At 43.1% G+C, this 22,528-nt stretch overlaps 1 protein-coding gene across 1 annotated transcript in view; it reads left to right on the top strand.

Moving 5' to 3' along the window:
* The window catches only part of LOC126176381 (synaptotagmin-12-like), a 326,752-nt gene that overhangs the window by 202,920 nt on the left and 101,304 nt on the right, over positions 1–22,528 (top strand). Inside the window, exons 2-3 of the mRNA XM_049923538.1 lie at positions 11,786–11,963; positions 21,211–21,454. Of these exons, the coding sequence (XP_049779495.1) occupies positions 11,793–11,963; positions 21,211–21,454 (415 nt within the window). The 5' untranslated portion in view covers positions 11,786–11,792. The remainder of the gene's footprint in view (positions 1–11,785; positions 11,964–21,210; positions 21,455–22,528) is intronic.

Below are 22,528 nucleotides of genomic sequence, written 5' to 3'. Positions count from 1 at the left end.
CAGCTCTCTACTTGGAACGCAACTCCATTACAGATGCCATTTTGACAGCTACGTAAAGCGCTGCCACCTATTGGAACTTCATAAAACTGCAGAGGCTGAAGTGACAATATTCCACGACGTCGCAAACAAATTGCGCATTTTTTCAAACGAAACTAGCTGAGAAAAAGAATATGTTGCATTACTTATTGAACACTCCTCGTACTATGGGTACACAAAACTACAACCTATAGCTCACAGAGCTGGTAATTGCTATCCTGACATGGCCTACATTCTCCAGATCTCACCCCCATTGAAAATATCTGGTCATGACTTGCTGAGAGACCGGTACGCCACCATTCACCAGCTGCTGCTACTGAGGGACTCCGACGCAAGAAATAAAGAACGATGCACTGACATGCACGTATCTGTGATCTAAACTCAACTCGACTCGATGCCAAGCAGGGTTGGAGCCATTGTAGCTACGAGAGGTGGCAGCTTTCTGCATTAAGTTTCGCATTTTGTATGCCCCCAAGTAAATTACAAATGTAATCAGGTATTCTTCTTATTATATTGTTACTCACAAAAAGTACAAATTCTTTATTTGCTATTGTTCCAATTTAAATTTGTTGCAATTTTATAGGCCAGAAGTGTATTTCTAGGGGGACGTATATTATCTAACTACGGACTGACATTCTACAAAAAAATGGTTCAAATGGCTCTGAGCACTATGGGACTCAACATCTTAGGTCATAAGTCCCCTAGAACTTAGAACTACTTAAACCTAAGGACATCACACACACCCATGCCCGAGGCAGGATTCGAACCTGCGACCGTAGCAGTACCGCGGTTCCGGACTGCAGCGCCAGAACCGCACGGCCACCGCGGCCGGCGACATTCTACATCTACCTCGTTTCGACAGCTGCGGAATAGTTCCGTCTATATGTTACACTTAATAATATTTCTGTACTCTTGCTTTTTTTTTGTCTTGTTAAATAAACTCTGTTCTTAACAACAAAAGAAATTCCATCGGAAAACATAAAATGAAGCATAACGAGACAAGAGTAAGATTCTTAGACCTGGGACACACAATTATGGATTCTGCCATCCGTGTGCTGTCTGTAAGGTCTATCTTTTAAACACAATTTTAAATATAACTAGTCTACGAAGCTTCTGAATAGAAATAAATAAACTCAGTTTTACTTTGTGGTGCTTATTTAGCGCAAAGTTTCAAAAAATCTCTTGATGCAGAGTTTTTTCATATTTTCATTCCCTCCACCTGTAGCACTATCAGAATTGTTATTGTGCGTGTTTAGCAGAATGGTGACAATACCGGATATAATGATAATGCGTGTGACTAGGCCGGGAACCCCACGAGCTGCGACCCCGGCCGCCTGGTGCAAGACTTTTCAGTTGACGCTACTTCGGTGACTTGTGTGTTGATGAGGATGAAATGATGATGAAGACTAAAAAATCTCTGAGCTGGGTGGGAATCGAACCCCTCGCATTGCGTTTCGTCGTGCTGATCACTCAGTAATAATAAACCGTCAGCCCGCTAATCGCTGGGAAGCAAAAACATGTGGGCTCGTGTCCCGCAGTGTTCTGCGTTGTTTTTCCGCAACGATTTCACGCTATTCCATTAACGGAAAAATGTCCTCCAAATGACGTGCATAGCACTTTCATATTCTCCACCTAGTTCAGATATGATGTAGGCATCAATTAAATTAGGTTTTACTCGTGCACAAGTTAACTGGACACGATCAAATCCTCTCAAATCCCTCGTCTTGCGTCTCCTGTGTTCTTCGGTTTGCTGACGGCCAGTATGAACTCCGAGGACGTCCCACCCAAGTGACACGCCCAGTTAATGGGCGCATGACATTATCGTTCTCTCTGTAGCATTGCATTCGTCTCTGCTCCTGAGAATACAGGGAAGTCAGAAAGACTCTGAAATGTTTGCAAGGGTGTTGCAGCGTAGGTTGTGCTGAGAAATAAATGTTAAGAAAAAAATATGATCCGTTATGGACTTCCGATTTAATTAGCACTGAAGTTAGCCAATCAGCCCGTTGGGCAAGCAGAATCAAGTGGCCCGTCTGATACGAGGGTTGGAACTTTAACAGTGGCAACTATTTATTTACAGCTGGTACAAAATAGATGTGTGTTTCAAAGTTTTACTGACCTTCAAAGTAGTCACCAGCATTGTGTATAACCCTCCCTTTGCCAGCGATGTGGAAATCGTAGGATACTATTAGCAGTGCCACTTGTGTTGACAGTTCGAGCGGCGTGGTCTATTGCCCGACGAAATTTTAGCAGTTCTGAAGCGAATGCTATGAAGTGTTTCCTTCAGTTTAGAAACAGAATTGAACTCACGAGGGCTTAAGTCAGGGGAATACAGTAGGTGGTATAGCACTTAGCAGCCCCATCAGTCAAACAAATCAGTAACAGCTTGCACTGTACGTCTTGCAAAATGATGGTCAGGTCCTGCAGAAATTGTCATCACTTCTATTTCTATGCTGGTCGCAGGTTGTGTTCCAAAAATGAATAGCGTAGGAACAGAAGTGATGACACGCGGTGGTCATATGTGAGACAGGCGTAATTATAAAGAGCGTATACATTTTCATTCTTTGAAAGATTGGTTGAACGCCCATGAATGCGACGGACGAAACGTCGGTAAGGATATCTTGGGTACCTCCGATTGAGACTAAAAACAAAAAGAAACTGAAAATGCCTGTTTCGGTATTACCGAGAAACACAAGAATTACGTGAAAGTCGAGGGACACCATGTCTGTAGTATTATTTAGAACAAGAAGATAACAGGAAAATACTGTCCTTTCGAGATAGTCAAAGAAAAATCTGAAAACAAACAAAAAACAAAATAACTTTACCCCTGTTGCAGAAACAGCTTTGGCACTGATGAGAAAGAGAATTATTTTTTTCTGGCTATGGTGTATAAAAGGAAGGCAAAATGAAAGATAAAAGGTAACGGGCCGACTCGCCAGCGACCAAGCGCCATTAACTTAGTAACGCACTGTGTGTGGAGGAGCTGACTAGAGTTACAAAGTACCCGCCTTATTCCAGGAACAAACAGTCGAATGCTTTCAGACTTTTAATTCCAAGATTAAATGTTTTCGATGAAAGTGGGAGAGGATTTGCCGTATCTCACGAAATCTTCTGTCGGAGCTGAACGTAATTTCTCGGCTTGCATCTGTTTCGCAAAGGCAGCCCCTGCGCGCTTAGCGGCCTCTGCAGACGTGTCCCTGCCTCCCTCGCCTACTTATTACAGCAATTAACTCCGGTATTTATTCAGCAGGCGGCGCGGCTGCAGCAGTGCGAATATAAAGTGATCCGCTTGCGGCACGGCTTCAGTGTATACATTCCCTCGACTTCTCTTGGCTCGTAAGCGATAACGAACGTACTGGCGCGATTCCACCTCCATACACAATCGAAATGCAAGTTTCATTGCTAATGGTGGACCTCGAACGACCGAATTAATCCCCATTTTTAGTCTTAGTTGTTAGTTCCTGTTACCATGAAAACAGCTAAGACCTCCCCAAATATAGCCGCACACACTTAACTGTAAACAAGTGTAGCTTTCCTACACGGTCCAGTCTCATTAATGTGACCACCTGTCGAAAGCCTGAATAACCACCTTTTGCAGCACGGACGTCAAGTAAGAGACTCCAAGAGGTTTCGGAAGGTACCGACTGGGATGTGGAGCCACGCCGACTCCAGTGTCACGGTCAGCTGCGCTAGGTTTCACGGTTGAGGATCCACGGCGCGAATAGCCCCATCGTGGTGATTCTACAGATTCGTGATTGGGTTTAAATCCGGGGCCGGGGGGACGGAGTTGGAGGCAAGGGGTGTACGTAAAACTCATCGTGGTGCTCTCTGAACAATTCACATACACTGCGAGCTGTGTGACAGGTTGCATTATGTTGCTGATAGATGCCATCACGCCAAGCAAAAATAAACTGCGTGTAGGGGTGAACATGGTTCCCAAAGACAGATGTTGATCCACTGTGCCTGACAGAATGACGAGATCACCAACGGACTGCAACGAAAACATTCCAGAAACCATAACCCTCCCTCCTACAGCATGGATCTTTTCTACGAGTGTTACTGCGCCGCAAACGCCGAAGGCCATCTGTCCTAAGGAGCATAAAACGTGATTCATCTGAAAAAGCCACCTTTCGCCAGCTAATGATGTCCAATTGCGGTACTGGCGTGCAAATGCCAGCCTTCGCCACCGATGAACAGCAGTCAGATCATTGCATCAACCAGGCGTCGCTGAACGGTCGCTGGGGAGACACGCCCCTTGGTTCATCTTGGCGGGCAGTTGGGCATCGGTTGTACGTCTGTTCGCCCGCATATATCTCCGCAGACGTCGTTCATCCACGTTATCTGCGGCTTGTGTTGTTCTACAGTTGCATCAGTATCGGTTTTCGATAGTGCAGTCATGGACTGTGCGGCTGGTCCCGGCGGAGGTTCGAGTCCTCCCTCGGGCATGGGTGTTTGTGTTTGTCCTTAGGATAATTTAGGTTAAGTAGTGCGTAAGCTTAGGGACTGATGGTCTTAGCAGTTAAGTCCCATAAGATTTCACACACATTTGAACATTTTTCGATACTGCCATTTCGCCGAACACGATATACTTTAACCACAGCGGCGAACAGTTTACAGACTCAGCCGTTTTGGAAATGATTCCACCCTTTGCCCGAGAGCCAAGATCCTGCCCTTTTGCTCGTCAGCTAAATCGCTCCGTTTCGGCTTTACGACTACGACTAAACTGTTTTACGAGTCCCCATCCTCTCGGACATGCTTTATAAGCCCTTCATTGTTAGTGCTACCACTTGTCTGTGAGTGGTTATTGCATGTTGACGTCGAACATAGGGGGTGGTCACATTAATATGATTGATCGTGTGATAGCAGACGGCTGATTTGGCGGGATGTAGTAGTTACTTTCCATCCTGAATTAGGATTTACGAAAGCAAGAAATTATAGATTTTATACAGCGGATACTAACGGAAAAGGATAGTCCAGGCAAGGCACGATAATGTACATTGTACTTCCCAGGCTACTTATTACGAAACTTGGAAGATTCACAAACAGAAAAAGTGTTAATTGAAATACATAAATAATTGTAACCAAACATATTGGCTGAGCCACACACTCCTCGTTTAGTATTATAATACCTCCACCGTCAGATAGATTTGTTCAAGTTAAAAACACGTTGACGTTTTATGTGCACTGCTTTTCTGATCAACCTGTGCCAATATCTGGTAGCAGAGGATAAAAGTTCAAATCCATGTAGATACTTTGATCACATACGTAATAGATAGCATAAATACTTTTCGGACGTCGCAAGTTGCTTTTCAAATAGAATTTACATTACCTACATACTCTTAAGACTGAAGTATGCAAAGATTTTGCATTAATAGTTAACTAGTGGGAAAGCCATACAATACAATTTTGTTATCGGTAGTGGTAAATTTCATATAGATTTTCTAATTATTTTTAATATAATTAAAATTTACGATAATGATCGAAGAAGACGAAATGAATTAAAATTTGTGTTGTAGCCGGGAATCGGGCCCAGGTTTTCTTGCTTGCTAGGCAGGCTCAAAATTGCTGCAGGAACTACCTAAGCTGAGTGCCCTCCCCAACACAAACTTCAATTCATTTTTCCCTTACATATTGTCACTACTGCCAGGGCTCCCCGACATTGGCAAGCAGTTATAAGATCTATAATTAAAATTATTCTATGCATTTTATTATATATATAACTTCCTACAGCTCGATCCTCTCCCTTCTTCTCATACCATACTTCTTTCTCTTTTCTGTTCCTCCCTTGCCCCTCACACAAACACAGTAACTACACTCATGCTCATAAATTAATGACAATGCTGATACATGGTGAAACAACGCTCTGGTGGGCGGATTGCGAGTTTAAATCACCTCGGGGTATGACCTTGCTGTGCATTTGACCTGCGGTCGTCGCATGGTGGCGCTGGCAGCGGTCCACATACGCAGAGGTGTGTTGGTGTACGTCAGAATACGGTGCAGCAAGTAAGTGTACAGACGTTTTCAGACGTGCTAATGGTGACTTTGTGTTAAAAATGGCTCAGAGAACACATATTGTTGACGTTATGAGGGGTAGAATACTAGGGCGACTGGAAGATGATCAAATACGGGCCCTCCGTGTGCCACATGGTGTGATCTCACGATTATAGAAACGATTCCAGCAGACAGGAAACGTGTCCAAGCGCTACAGTACGGGACGTCCACAGTGTACAACACCACAAGTAGACGATATCTCACCATCAGTGCCCGCAGACGGCAATGGAGTACCGAAGGTAGCCTTCCTTGGGACCTTACCGCAGCCACTGGAACAGTTGTCTCCAGACACACAGTCTACAGGCGATTGAACAGACAAGTTTTATTCTCCCGGAGATCTCCAAGGTGTATTCCACTGACCCCTGGTCACAGGAGAGTCCGTAAAGCCTGGTGTCAAGAACACAGTACATGGTCATTGGAACAATGGTCCCAGGTTATGTTCACAGACGAGTCCAGGTATAGTCTGAACAGTGAATCTCGCTGGGTTTTCATCTGGCGTGAACCAGGAACCAGATACCAATCCCTTAATGTCCTTGAAAGGGACCTGTACGGAGGTCGTGGTTTGATGGTGTGGGGTGGGATTATGTTTGGTGCACGTACAACCCTGCATGTCTTTGACAGAGGAATTGTAACAGGTCAGGTGTATTGGGACGTCATTTTGCTCCAGTATGTCCGCCTTTTCAGGGGTGCAATGGCTCCCACCTTCCTCCTAATGGATGATAACGCACGGCCCCACCGAGCTGCCATCGTGGACGAGTACCTTGAAACAGAAGATATCAAGTGAATGGAGTGGCCTGCCTGTTCTCCACACCTAAACCCAATCGAGCACATCTGGGATGCTCTCGGTCGACGTATCACTGCTCGTCTTCAAACTCCTACGACACTTCAGGAGCTCCGACAGGCACTGGTGCAAGAATGGGAGACTATAACCCAACAGCTGCTCGACCACCTGATCCAGAGTATGCCAACCCGTTGTGCGGCCTGTGTACGTGTGCATGGTGATCTAATCCCATATTGATGTCGGGGTACAAGCGCAGGAAACAGTGGCGTTTTGTAGCACATGTGGTTCTGGTCGGTTTTCTCAACTTATCACCAATACCGTGGACTTACAGATCTGTGTCATGTGTGTTTCCTATGTGCCTATGCTGTTAGCGCCAGTTTTGTGTAATGCCACGTTGTGTGGCACCAGATTCTTCAATTATCCTTAATTTATGAACATAAGTGTACTCTATACCACCCTTTATATATATATATATATATATATAATTGTGTGTGTGTGTGTGGGTGGGTGGGTGGGTATATATATATATATATATATATATATATATATACAGAGAGAGAGAGGCCACACAACGTCAGTGTGGTGGAAGAGGAAGAATACTGGTTTGTCATTGGGATGGTGGTTTAGAGAACTTCTTATGTTTGTGGGAGAGGCATGGAAGGAATCGAAGAGAGAAAAAAGCATGGTGTGAGATCGAGGGAGGAGACAAGAGCTGTAGTAAGTTAGACACATGACTGTAATTAGTTTCTTGTTGTGACTCAGTTTGTGGCACTAGTTTGTCATATATCTGGACACCTATTAGTGTAAATTAATATGCAGTGTGTCCACCCTTCGCCCGTATGAGGGCTTCAGCTCTGCTGTGGACGCTTTGAATGAAGTTTCTGAATGGCTCAAGGGTCTAAATCAGTAAAGTTTCTGAATGGCACCCCATTTTACTCAGTAACCGAAATCAGTGATGGTAGCGATGTTGGATGCTAGGATCTGAAGCGAAGTCTACGTTTTAATTCATTCCAAGAGTGTTTCATCGGATTCAGTTCGGAACTCTGGGCAGGGCAGACCATTTCAGGAATGTTACTGTCCACAAACCGTTGTGCAACAAATTCTAGTTTATGCCGAGGTGCATTGTCGTACTGATGCAGTCATCGTCTCCAAACAGTCCCTCTACTGTACGCGTTAAATAATGCTGTAAAATGTGTTCATATCCCTCCGCATTTAGCATTTTCTTTAGTCCTTTTTTCTTAGCTCCGTACGCATAGTCGCCGTGCTAGTTGGACTGCTGGTAGGACTTCAGACATCATTAATGATTCCTTCTGCTGATTTCATGCGATTATTGACAACCGTCCGCCGCATTGCTCGACGGTTTCTGTCCGTCAGTACATGTGGCGCGTCTATCCTTGTTCTAGCTGCGGTTGTTCCTTCGCGTGTCAAACAGTTCACAGTCACATCACCAACAGTCAACATGGCCAACTTTAGAAGAGCTGCAATGTCATCAACAACAGTGGTCAACGAAAACCCTCAAAATATACCATTTCAACTGTAAACCAAACATTCAATACAAAAACCACTGAAAACACATCCTGCAACACTAAGTGCCTCTCAGCACCACTTAATAATCACACTCAAAAACAGCACATTACAGCAACATTAAACATTACTGAACAACACTCACCAACAACAAACAAAATAAAAGTAAACAAAATAATCAACAACAATAAAGAACAGTACTCAGTTCCACACAATAGTAGTCAATAAAGGTAAATAAACATCAGAATCTTTAAAGGTTTGGCCAAGAGCGAGTAAGGCTCACACATCGATGGTTCTGTACAAACTTAATTATATAAATACAAAATTCATACGTCCCAAGTATTGAGAATGTCAATGATTTTTGCCTGTTATCGACACTGATATTGGAAGGATGTCCATCTCAGGAATTCCAAGACTATCGAGAATGTTCAATTATAGGTTTGACATCGGATAAAAAAGACAAAAGAAATATTGTTTTGTGTGACGTAATTACATATTTACAACTGTCTGATTTTTTTCTTGACTTGTATTGTGGAAGCTTGTTTCTTGCCAAATGTCATGATTGTAGGTCAACGGGAACTACCCTATAGGTTTTAATGAGTGAGTTTGCAAGTACCAATCTTTGGGACATGAATTGTCGTATCTTTTGATTGCATTGACATAGAATCTTAATTTTTTTACACCGTCCACATACTGTATCCCTTAGTATGAGATATAAATTCCAACTTGATATTACAACCCACTCATGAGAAAAAGGGTTTTTAACAATCGGACAGACAGACGACCAGCAAAACGACCCCATAAGGGTCCATTGTTAACGATTGAGGTATGGAACGCTAAAAATACTCAGTATTCGTCACTATCACATAAATACATAATAAAAACACTCACAATGCACAAAATTCCTTAACAATACGCTTAACAAAACAAAACCCCTATCAACAATCAACAGCACTTGACAACACTCAACAACATCAGAAGCCACAATATTCAACAACGATTTCGGTGACAACTCTCAAAAAAGACTCAACAACAACTACCCTTAACAACAACACTGAACATGATGCAACAACACACAATATTCAGAATCAGAATTTTAATGTCTCATGACATAAACAGTGCAACAGAGATATATAGAACGTGTTACAAAAATCGATTTTAGTTCATAAAGATCATTGCAAATTTGTTTTATTACTCAACAAAGAAATCCTCATCACTTAAAAATTTTATGAGTGAATAACAACATTTTTTCACTAGGGTGGTGCGCAATTTTTATCTTCAGTAAACCTACTAGTAGTTCCATGCTGTGAAAGTTTTTAATTTATAATTTATGATTAATTTTCACGGCCATGTAATGTGGAGTCCAGGGTTCCATAAAGGCAAATATATGGAATAGTTAAATTTTTATAGCCCTGAGTAGAGGTCAGCATTACTCTACAGGCTTAATATTACACATATTTCTAATAATACTTTTTTGACGTAATAATGTTCTATGTACACTATATTCATTTCCTCAAAACATTATTCCATATCTTACAAAAAATTCAAAAAGCTGTGATAAACAACTTTCCTAGTGTCCATTACATTTGCATGGGACAGTATTGCCACTGTGAACACAATACCGCTTAGCTTTTTTACCATATAAATTACATGAGTAGACGAGGATAAATTTTTTCTATAAATATCCTCAGGAATTTGACAGATTCTACCTCCCTAAGTTCTGGATTTTTGTGTGTAATTTGGAGGTCACTTGATTTCGATTATTTGGTTTTAAACTGTGTAACTTAGGTTTTCTTCATGTTTAATTTTAATCCATTTACATCAAAACAGTGTTCTAAGCTAGTTAGGGTACCAATGATTCTTTGTTCAGTGAGTCACTTTCAATTAGTACAGAAGTGTCATCTGCAAATAAAACTGAGTGGGATGTTATATTTAGAGGTAAATCATTTACATATGATAAGAGTAGTATTGGGGGTAAGATGTAACCTTGTGAGACTCACTTTGAAATAATTTTCCATTCAGAGAAACAACTTCCTGAGCGTTACAACTACCCTGCATGTTCTGTTAAATATGGCTTGGACCATTTCAAAGTACTACCTTTTATTCTGTTTCTTTCTAATTCATGTGACAGTAAAGAGTGATTTACAGAGTCAAAAAGCCTTTTTAATGTCGCCGAACATTTCTGTGACTTCTTGGAATTTGTCCAGATATAATGAAATTTTCTCAATAAATTTGTTGATGACACGTATTGTCCTTTTCCCTCTCTGGAAACAAAGCTAATTTAATATGACAATATTAGATTGTGCTATGAAATTTTGGATCTAAACTGCAATAACTTTTTCGAACTCTTTTGAAAATATTGGAGGAAGACTTACTGGTCGGTAGTTTCCTACATCTTCCGTTGAGCCTTTCTCGCATAATGTCTGAACTGATGCGTACTTCAGAGCATCTGGAAAGCATCCTTCTTCAAACGGCTGGGTTATTATTTCACATAGATGTCCTGAAATTATACTAGGAACTGTTTTATTTATTATGGTTGTTATTTCATCCCAGCCTGTAGCGTTTGTATTTTTAAGGGAGAATTCTACTTTTTCTACGTCTTCACCTGTAATTCATTCTAATTTAATTAGAAACTTCCCGTTACCCTAGTTGAAACCGAAGGGTTGGTCATTATCTAGGTAACTAATTACATCAACACCATTTTTGATACATTTATAGAAAAACTCATTGAAATGTTCTGACATTTTGGAAAGATTTATAGTGGATTTGTGACGTACCTTAATTTTGTAAATCTGTGTGCTGCCGGTTATGACACCAAGTTCAGATTTTACGACTGACCATGCTGCCTTTGATTTGTTTGTATAGTTCAGAATGAATTTTTTGCGCCATTTCTTTAGCTGTATTTATCACCCTACTAACACAGCATTACTCCACGCCATGAAAAACAACATTCAACATTACTGAAAATACTGAACGACATATAGTGGTCACTAACAATAAAAACCAATTTGCTATACGGAACGCTGCTTAACTGCACAACCCACTGAGACAATCTCTAGTGGTTGTTGTGACCCTGTTGCAACTCGACCCCAATGTTGTTGCTCCTGGGAGTGAGGGCGTTTCGGCCGGCCTATCTTGAATTTTTAGCGTGATATTTCACGAGGACGCGATGAACCACTTGATAATATACGAACAACTTTCTTCAAATGATTCAGAATGCGATGAGTTTTCCTTAGCCACTTCTGTATTTGTTTACTGCAACGTCAGCACGTGCTTCCGATGACGTCCACGGCAGGCCAAGTGCAATATATCGTGGTCGGGTAGTGATGATTAAGCGACCTGTAAAGCTGCGCTGCCTCGCGGCCAGCTGACGTGTGGGGGGTGGTGGTGTTGCAGTGTGGGCATGTCGGCGCTGGCGGCGCTGGTGGTGCTGGCGCTGGTGGCGCTGGTCGTGGTGGCGGCGTGCCGCGTGCTGGGCCTGTGGACGTGGCTGGCCGCCTGGGTGGCCTCGCCCAGGGAGGAGAAGGTGGCGCTCACCCGCGTCGACGGCCACTACGACGCCAACGGCGTGCTCGTGAGTACCCTCTCTGTGCGCTGACGCCGAGTGTTCGTAACATTAACATCGTGACCCGTTTCCTTAGAGTCCACAAAGCATCTACATACACTGCCCGATAAGAAAGTTGGTACAACCTGTTAGAGGTTTCAAATTCACTCAAGATTTATTGCTGCAACAGTGCATATGGGTCACATGAAATGATTACATTTATAGATCACTAGCACAATCGCTTCTGAAGCATCAGACATCGACTCATGCTGAATCGCCTATATTAGTACAAGCTGTAGCCTACAAGGGCGGCAAAGCAGGCGATGACTCTGACATTCAGTCGATCGCACAGATGGCGAATACCGGCCTGGGCTACGTTGTGCCATAGCTGTTTGTACGGCATCGCCTCCTTCCCCCCCTCTGTCTGTCCATCTCTTTCTCCCCAACCCTTTGTCCAACTCCTACCCCTCCTTCTCTCTACCGTTCTCCTCCTCTCCCACCCTCTCTATCTCTCTCTCTCTCTCCATCTCTTCCTACCCTCTCTCTGTTCATATCCTCCTTCGCCCTCTCTGTGTTCATTTCCTCTTCCTTCTCTGTCCAACACCTCTTTTCTCAATATATAGTTAATATCCACGTGATTGTTATTAGTATTATATGAAGTAAATCGATCAAGAACTTTTAGAGATTTTTGCTATCAGTATTTGTCTGTTATATCTTATTAGTATTATTTGAAGTAAATCGATCAAGAAGTTTTCAGAATTTTTGCTATCGATGTTTGTCTATTATTTTTATAAATATTTTTTAAAAAGTCTGTGGTCATCAAAATTTTATGAGAATACCGTGTGAAAATGTTAAGTAAGTCGCTAAAAAACTATTCTTTATCTTCGCTCAAGCCCTCTACCCCTTATATATTACATATATATTTATATACAGTATATATTTAAACAATTTGTAGCCTACGTCCGTACGAATGTTTATTAGAGTATCGTATAAAAATCGTAAGTAAGCTGGTCAAAAACATTTCGAGATTTTTGGTAACAAGTTGTACTACAACATGTTCTTACATATACACACATACATAGATAGATAGATAGATTAGATTACCGTGTAAAAATTTGAAGTAAATCGATCAAGGACTTTCCGAGATTCTTGCTAAAAACTTTTCCCATTTATTTCGTGATCGGTTACACATATCGCAAGTCGGTTTTCGACAAATGATAGAGCGTCGAGGGGCACAAATTCATTTATTTGATTCATGTTTTTAGAGCTGGTATCAACGGAGATACCGTTGCAATACGTTTTTTAAATGGAACTGTATACTTTTTATAACCGCATTTGGTAGTTCTTTAGAAGACAATTACAGTGATATAGCGTTTGTTAATGTCGACGTTGAAACATGTCGTACAAAAATTGGAGGATGTCCTGTAACGTGAGTGCACGGAGGCTGGAAACGGTATTTGTGGTGCAAACAGCACCACAGCCAAGCAGGCGTCTCGGACGAGGCTGCGTACTTGTATGTATACCGAAGATCGGTCTGCGCTAAGAGAATAAAGCTTTATTTCCCATTAAACCAACTTACGACCTAGATGCAGGTTCACCTACGAATGTTGTACGAGTATATGGAAATACGACATAGGCTAGAAGGGCTTAGGAAAACTATTTCACATTTGTGTATCCTCACATATTTGTGTGAGCTGAAACAGAGAAATCAATTGTTCATTCTTCAAAAACAAAGAGGTCTTATACGTTACAAAAGGCAACTACTGTATTAAGTATCTAAATGTTAGAAGAAGATTTGACCTGTCTTTTCCTGTAGGTGGGTGTGTGCTTCTTACAGGTAAAATACTATCAGACAACTGTCGCTATCTACACCGCTCTTATGTCATATGGGATGCATTCGTTGAACTAAACATTTTATTAAAAATACTTTGGTGACCAACTGTACGCTGCAAAATAAATATTCTTCTTAAAGCAACATCATGTCATGATGAACATAAGCAAGTAATAACAGCGTTTCCAACTACGTGCAGTACACGCTGTCGATTATTTGACACTGCAACGCAGTTTCCTACGTACGTAAACGAAATAAACGCTTTACTAACTGGTAAGCGCCCAAATCACATGACATAAATTTTTTGTCTCCCAAACAAATAACTTTATCCTTTATTTGAGCCTGTGTTCAAACTGTTAACCATGGACTAAAGGCACTTTTGCAATCGCCGTTCGAAAGAACGGTGAACAGATGTAATTACAGTGAATAATATGGTAGAGCGTGCACTGGCGATTCGACGACACACAATTTCTGGAATTAGTTGGTGCTTTGTCATAGACTGTATCTTTGAGTACTCCACAAAGAAAGAAAGAAAGAGGAGTCAAATCGGGGGGCCTCTTAGGGTATTTTATGACAAAATTTCGTCGTACCCAACGTCCAGAACAGTTCTCATTCGGTGTTTGCGTTGCAACACGGGACCAGTTAGCTGAACAACCGTCGTGTTGCAGCCACATACACTACCGCATATCGAGAACCGTCCGAAAGTGTGCGTACTAGAGATGAAAGTAAGGCCCCACAATGTAATTTCCTACGATTCCGCACCATACGTTTACGCTCCACGGCAGTTGTTGCACCTGACGAAGCCAGTGTGGATTTTCGGCTGTCCAATAGTGCATGTTATGCAAATCTACATTAGTGTAGTTAGTAAAAGTTGCTTCATCGATAAAGAGCAAACGTCATAAAAACGTAGCATCGTTTCTCAATTGCTCACGGGCAAACCGACAAAATTCTGTTCGACGTCCGAAATCACGGTCGTCGAGTGCCTGATGTAGTGACAGATGATAGGGATGGAAATTATGTCGATGCAGGACGCGAGTAACATACGGCTGGATGTAACCACATCAAAACTTTAGGATCGGAAATGGACGGAAAAAATTAATTTCAAATCAAACAGCGAAAAAATTGAACAAATGAGGAGGAAAAATTAAAAAGAGGAATAATTAGAACGCCGAATGGTTTTCAAAAGCATACTGAACAATTACTTAATAATTCTTTACTTACTTTTACAAAAGTAAAAACATTGCATCTACCTACCTCAAAACTAAAGCAGACGCTACTGAGTACGAAACGGAAACAAACACGACTTCGATTCATCTCTGTCCAGCGCTGGAGCGGGGCTCGTGTGTTGGATTGCGATCGTGTTGCTACTTGATACCATACTTCCCTCAGTACCTATTTTTGTCTCTGCAGATCATTTGTCAAATGTCAATTGTATTGAGTGGTTCTGTTACTGTTTTTAGTTCTCTTGTTATGTGCAGTGGATAATCGATCACGTATTCAGAAGCTAGGTTTTGTAATTCTCCTTCAACATATTTGAAAGGAGTAAGAGATTAGTGCAATTCATCATAACCGTAGATAAAAATGAGTTGGTCTCTGTCTGTAAGTCCTTCTCTAAGTGTCCGATATACGACAAAAAAAGGTGAAATGAAAATTTACTGTACACAAGAAGGAATATTCCAAGTCCAGTACTCTTGCTTGAAGAAACAGTCTAATGAAAAAAATGTGCTTATCGAAAGATTCGTTTTTCTTTTTCTTAGGGTTTAATGACCACCGTTCAGCAACTCAGTGTGCTATAAGCAATCTCCCGTCCCTACTTTAGAGCCACTTATTCCAGTGAAGGGAAATAACAATCGCCTTCGTACAAACACAACATCCATGCCTATCTGGGATTGGAACCCGGGCCCATCTCCGACGAATGATCAGAAGCCAATCGCTTAGACCACTCTCGGCGGCTAATAAAAGTTGTTGAACTCTCAATAGAAAACGTAAACAAGGTGTCATTTATTTATTTAATCGCAAGAAAGTGGATGCTGGAAAAGATAAGATTTTTCCTCATTCTTAAAATATTTCAGTTAAAACAGAAAACAAATAACATCACGATTATGCAGATGACCTAATTTAATGCTTAGGCATGTCTCGCATCACCTATAGCGTAATTCCTAAATTGAAGGAAAAATTTATTAGCACCGGAAAATAGTCCCACACCATTATCAATCCATTTTCTTGCAATTAAATAAAATAAGAGATTAACGCCTAATTTGGTTGCGCTGTTATATTCATTTGAGTTCTTGTTTAAAATGTTCAGCGCATTGTTCTCGCCGGCCGTGGTGCCCGAGCGGTTCTAGGCGCTACAGTCTGGAACCGCAACCGCTACGGCCGCAGGTTCGAATCCTGCCTCGGGCATGGATGTGTGTGATGTCCTTAGGCTAGTTAGGTTTAAGTAGTTCTGAGCTCTATGGGACTGATAACCTCAGAAGTTAAGTCCCCTAGTGCTCAGAGCCATTTGAACCATTTGAGCATTATTCCCATTCAAGTTATTTTGCTAAATTTCAGAAATGGAGGACAAAAAATAAGTAACTGAGGACAGTTTTAAACGGATGAAGGACAAAGGATGAAAATCGAGGACTGTCCACAGAAATGAGGATGTGTCGCCGTCTTAGTTTAATGATTAAAAGGAAAATAGGAGATTTTCATTGTTGTTCCGTTGGATATCGTTGGTAGCGACGGAAGGGGGACGGGGAGATATGGGAGAGACCGACAGTAGTAAAAAAGAGCGGATTCCTTCTTCAGTTCTCGCCTACGGCGGCAAAATACCTACCAACGTACATCCATACTGACGCTGTACGTGTGTACGCCACTGAGAAGTGGTAGACAAACAGTCTGCACTCTGCGGACACGACTCAGGGCTACCCTCATCACTCATGGGCCCGGCCACAGCTCCAACAAACGAGCTGGCCGTTACCAAAGGCGCTCCAGCGGACCATGTGTTCTCTGCCTCGTCTGCAGGCCGACTCCACACAGAGAGCACCCACCAGCCAACGTTGCTGCACTTCCATGTCGGCCGCTGGTAATAGTTATCACATAACTTTATTTTTGTGGCGATAATTAAAAATGTGTGACTACACTTCACAATGAAATATTGTTCAGTTTTTACAGTATGACATTTACACGTTGAAGCATTCCTCGCTCGGAATACTTCCACAAGATTACAAGTAGATGTAATTAAACTATGGTTATTTGAACAAGTAAACTTCGAACACGAAGTCTGCTGTTTCTGATGCAGTACAACGAAATAAAATAAATGTTCTCCACTAATTCTTCTTAGTAATGCGAAGGAAAAGCTCGTCTGAAACTATTGCTCTTTAACGAAACTTTCTTGGCCAAAGAAAATTCTATCTTCAAAACAAAGCACATATTCAAAGTTCTATCTCACGTTCAACGTGACTTGCCCACGGCATAGAACACCAGGGCTCGGAGCACAGGTCGCTGGAGCGTAGCCGCCCGGGTGGCGAAGGCGACGTACTATCCGAGGGGGTATCTAAATTGTGACGGTCCATCAGTTGCTGGCTGGCGAAGACAGAACTGCTCTGTGCGGACACAAATACACGCGCGGCGGAAGGTTACAATTTTCTTGTTGGCTAACGAAGTTGCGGCGGATGCAGCAAGAGGTGCATGTCTGCAGGGACTCCTGTAGCTATCTTCTGCGCTCTCTGGTTGGTTTCCGGGAGGTTCTCTGGAGGCTGAGCCGGATCAGCCTGAACGCAGGGGTTGAGCTGACGACAACCAGTTAAGTACAGACGCGTTGCGGCTTGCCGGCGTCGTAGGCGAGGACGAGAGAGACGTCACACATCACTTTAGGAATCCAAATAAAATATTTACTTAATGTACAAATTTGCAGACATATTATTCACTTAATTGATCACATCTACTGTAACGTACAAGGAGACGAAGTGGTTTCCAGTGTATGAATTTTGAGGGCACTCTTCAACAATATGGCTGACAGTATGTCTAGAAAAGCTGCAGGTGCACTCTGCAGTGGTAACTTTCCCCATCCGTATAATACACTCCTGGAAATTGAAATAAGAACACCGTGAATTCATTGTCCCAGGAAGGGGAAACTTTATTGACACATTCCTGGGGTCAGATACATCACATGATCACACTGACAGAACCACAGGCACATAGACACAGGCAACAGAGCATGCACAATGTCGGCACTAGTACAGTGTATATCCACCTTTCGCAGCAATGCAGGCTGCTATTCTCCCATGGAGACGATCGTAGAGATGCTGGATGTAGTCCTGTGGAACGGCTTGCCATGCCATTTCCACCTGGCGCCTCAGTTGGACCAGCGTTCGTGCTGGACGTGCAGACCGCGTGAGACGACGCTTCATCCAGTCCCAAACATGCTCAATGGGGGACAGATCCGGACATCTTGCTGGCCAGGGTAGTTGACTTACACCTTCTAGAGCACGTTGGGTGGCACGGGATACATGCGGACGTGCATTGTCCTGTTGGAACAGCAAGTTCCCTTGCCGGTCTAGGAATGGTAGAACGATGGGTTCGATGACGGTTTGGATGTACCGTGCACTATTCAGTGTCCCCTCGACGATCACCAGTGGTGTACGGCCAGTGTAGGAGATCGCTCCCCACACCATGATGCCGGGTGTTGGCCCTGTGTGCCTCGGTCGTATGCAGTCCTGATTGTGGCGCTCACCTGCACGGCGCCAAACACGCATACGACCATCATTGGCACCAAGGCAGAAGCGACTCTCATCGCTGAAGACGACACGTCTCCATTCGTCCCTCCATTCACGCCTGTCGCGACACCACTGGAGGCGGGCTGCACGATGTTGGGGCGTGAGCGGAAGACGGCCTAACGGTGTGCGGGACCGTAGCCCAGCTTCATGGAGACGGTTGCGAATGGTCCTCGCCGATACCCCAGGAGCAACAGTGTCCCTAATTTGCCGGGAAGTGGCGGTGCGGTCCCCTACGGCACTGCGTAGGATCCTACGGTCTTGGCGTGCATCCGCGCGTCGCTGCGGTCCGGTCCCAGGTCGACGGGCAAGTGCACCTTCCGCCGACCACTGGCGACAACATCGATGTACTGTGGAGACCTCACGCCCGACGTGTTGAGCAATTCGGCGGTACGTCCACCCGGCCTCCCGCATGCCCACTATACGCCCTCGCTCAAAGTCCGTCAACTGCACATACGGTTCACGTCCACGCTGTCGCGGCATGCTACCAGTGTTAAAGACTGCGAAGGAGCTCCGTATGCCACGGCAAACTGGCTGACACTGACGGCGGCGGTGCACAAATGCTGCGCAGCTAGCGCCATTCGACGGCCAACACCGCGGTTCCTGGTGTGTCCGCTGTGCCGTGCGTGTGATCATTGCTTGTACAGCCCTCTCGCAGTGTCCGGAGCAAGTATGGTGGGTCTGACACACCGGTGTCAATGTGTTCTTTTTTCCATTTCCAGGAGTGTAGGTCTCTCCACAGTGGTAGTCTTCCCCAAAATGTATAAAATGTCACAGAGTCACCCACGGTTAAATTCTGGATCCTGTTGAGTGTACTCCATTTGCTACACGACAGATAAAGTTCCCACGATTTGTTGTTGAGTTGTAGAAAGCTATAGAGCTGTGGGGGAGTGTAATTATACCATTCTTATGCCCAAGCTTTTCGGAGGTTAATGTTACGATCCACTATGTTCTCAGTGGGTGATGTCTGGAGTGGAGTCTGCTGATTCGGGTAGCAGGTATATGCTCATGAATTCTCAGTTGATGGTTGTTGCAGATTTTCTTATCTTCCGTAAAAAGGATATTCTTTCTTAATAGGTTACGTCGTGGAATATAGCTGATGGCGGGTAACCGTATTACTGGAGTGAACTTCATTGTACCAATAACAATCCGCATTATTTTAACTAGTTGCACATTTTCCGATTCTGTGTGGCTACTGCTTACCCAGACAGAGCTGCAAAGTTCTGCCGCTAAGCAGACGAGGCAAGCGACAGATTACCGTAAGGTCGAAGCTGTAAAAGTTGTAGTATTTGTTAGATGCTATTTAAATGACAGTGTTCCGTGAAATGTAATTCCAAGGTACCAGGGATATTTGTTATGGACAAACTATTACCTTAGAAATATATATCCAGTTGACAATTGTCTAGGATGTTACTCTGATGAAATTAAGTGGATTTTTTTGTTACGGTTCAGCTGAAGTCATTTACGAAAATATTGTCCCGTTATATTTAGGTCTTCAATTAAAGTCTTGTTCTATTCATTTAGTTTTAAAATAAAGGAAAACGTTGCTTCGTTAATGTTAATTATCAGAACCCAAATACAGAAAATTGAAAAATCCGTCAAATGTTTTATGAAATAATTTATCTAAAACTAAGAAATGAAACATATTAGAGAAACATTTGACACACTTTACTTGTTGTTCAAGATTTCGCCCTTCATTCAATGGCCCTAATCTATTTTATTTATCTTTAGACAAGTCATTTCACAAAACGTTTGACCAATTATTTTTTTTTCTATTTTTCTTTTATTTTTAAGTTTTATTTAGAAAACATGATCTTCTTGACACCTCACTTGGGTTCCTATCGTCTGCTGTTCTCGAAATGTCCTGAATATAGTATGTGATTGGAAGGAAGCCATTTTATAAGGCAAATATCGCACTAATGCAAATTCGTGAAGTACTTCCGTTTTTCCTCAAATCACAAATAACGTTTTTCTTACTTACCCTGGTTACTTGGAAGTTTTTTTTTCCCAAAACTAAACCTCACGCCGGTCAATTTATCTATTTCCTACTCTTCGTCTGGCTACGAAAATTCGGTTCAAATGGCTCTGAGCACTATGGGGCTTAACCTCTGAGGTCATCAGTCCCCTGGAACTTAGAACTACTTAAACCTAACTAACCTAAAGACATCACACACATCCATGCCCGAGGCAGGTTTCGAACATGCGACCCTAGCAGTCGCGGGGTTCCGGACTGAAGCGCCTAGAACCGCTCGGCCACCGCGGCCAGCAAAAATTCGCCCAGACAATCATTTTGTAAGCTTTCTTCAAATGAATAGTTAAATTTGTCTTAATTACCCTAATTACTTTAAAGAAATTATTATTTTTTGCAAAAGTTGACCTCAAAGTATCTCGTTTGTACCCTATTTGTCCATTTCCTATTATTCGTTTGGCTAAGCATTGCGACAAAAAATGCATTGTGTGCGCTACAGGGAGTCTTCTTTTCGCTCCGCTCAAACATTTGACGAACAATACAGCCCTCTTCTAATCAGTTCCACACGTTTGCGTCCCGCAAAGTTAAGGATAGCGGTTACTCTGCTACAGCCTCTGAGAACTTAGCCACTACCCTTTGAGAGTGCTCTGCGGTCAGACTGAAACAAGGTGGCGTAACGAAGGCAGCTTTGCGAAACAGATAATGGGCCTTAATTGCCAGAGCATTACGTCACCGAGTGTCGTCGCCTGGCAACAGCTGCGCGGTGTCGCCGTGGCGCAACAGAGAGACGGGCGAAGGCGAGCTGGCGGCGTCGAGGAGGCGGGGCGTCATCTGGGGCGTCGAGAGTTCTCCTGGCGCGCCACTTGCCAGCCGGCCCGCCTCGCCCTGGCGCGCTTTTCGACGTCGCCAGCAATTAACGCGCCTCCCGCCACCGGAGGATTAAAACAGACGCTCTGCTCCCCCAGTCGGTTCTGTCTCTGCCGCACTTAAATGTTTCTCGTTCTCGCGCCGCCTGCACTTGGCGAAATTAGTGCCGCCCGTGCCATTAATCCGGTGATGCGCGCGAAATTCCCTCCTACCGCTGCACAATGGTGAGCCACGACGGACGAGTAATCTACGACAGAAGGAGATTCCACGATAGTGGCTGTAGAATTATTTGTGAATCACACATCAAAGGAAGCGCAAAAAGTGCCAGGTAGTGCTACGTGTACTGATTAAAATGTCAATGTATAGGGAACACACAGTGCGATCGAAAACTCGGCAGTACGAGTGGTTCGCTCTATTGCGACTATATGGACGCGGTGCCATTAAAACTGCATCACCACGACGACGGCGTGAAACCAGTATTAAATTGCCATGAAGGATAGATACTACATATAAACGTAGGCTTCTGTGGCCATCGTAACTGTCAATAAAATTTTTCAGTGTATGTGACCGCATGGTCGGTAGTCTGTTTGCAACAATGGCCGAAACGTTGGAGAATTATACATATTGACAACGCGGTACTTACACTACCGATCAACAGTTTTCGATCACCCATGAGGAAAACTATCCACTAATTTTAGTGTACTAACACGGTGTATAAACTAAATAGAACAATAAAATAAGATTTTTTTCTTTCTTTCGCTTACACTGGACAAGAAGAGAATAGAAGCTTTCGAAATGTGGTGCTACAGAAGAATGCTGAAGATTAGATGGGTAGATCACATAACTAATGATGAAGTATTGAATAGAATTGGGGAGAAGAGAAGTTTGTGGCACAACTTGACAAAAAGAAGGGACCGGTTATTAGGGCATGTTCTGAGGCATCAAGGGATCACAAATTTAGCATTGGAGGGCAGCGTGGAGGGTAAAAATCGTAGAGGGAGACCAAGCGATGAATACACTAAGCAGATTCAGAAGGATGTAGGTTGCAGTAAGTACTGCGAGATGAAGAAGCTTTCACAGGATAGGGTAGCATGGAGAGCTGCATCAAACCAGTCTCAGGACTGAAGACCACAACAACAACAACAACAACATCGATCAACAGTTTTCGATC

The sequence above is a fragment of the Schistocerca cancellata genome, chromosome 3 (assembly GCF_023864275.1).
Source record: "Schistocerca cancellata isolate TAMUIC-IGC-003103 chromosome 3, iqSchCanc2.1, whole genome shotgun sequence".
In the NCBI taxonomy this organism is placed as follows: domain Eukaryota; kingdom Metazoa; phylum Arthropoda; class Insecta; order Orthoptera; family Acrididae; genus Schistocerca; species Schistocerca cancellata.
This window is presented reverse-complemented; position numbering and strand designations above follow the sequence as displayed.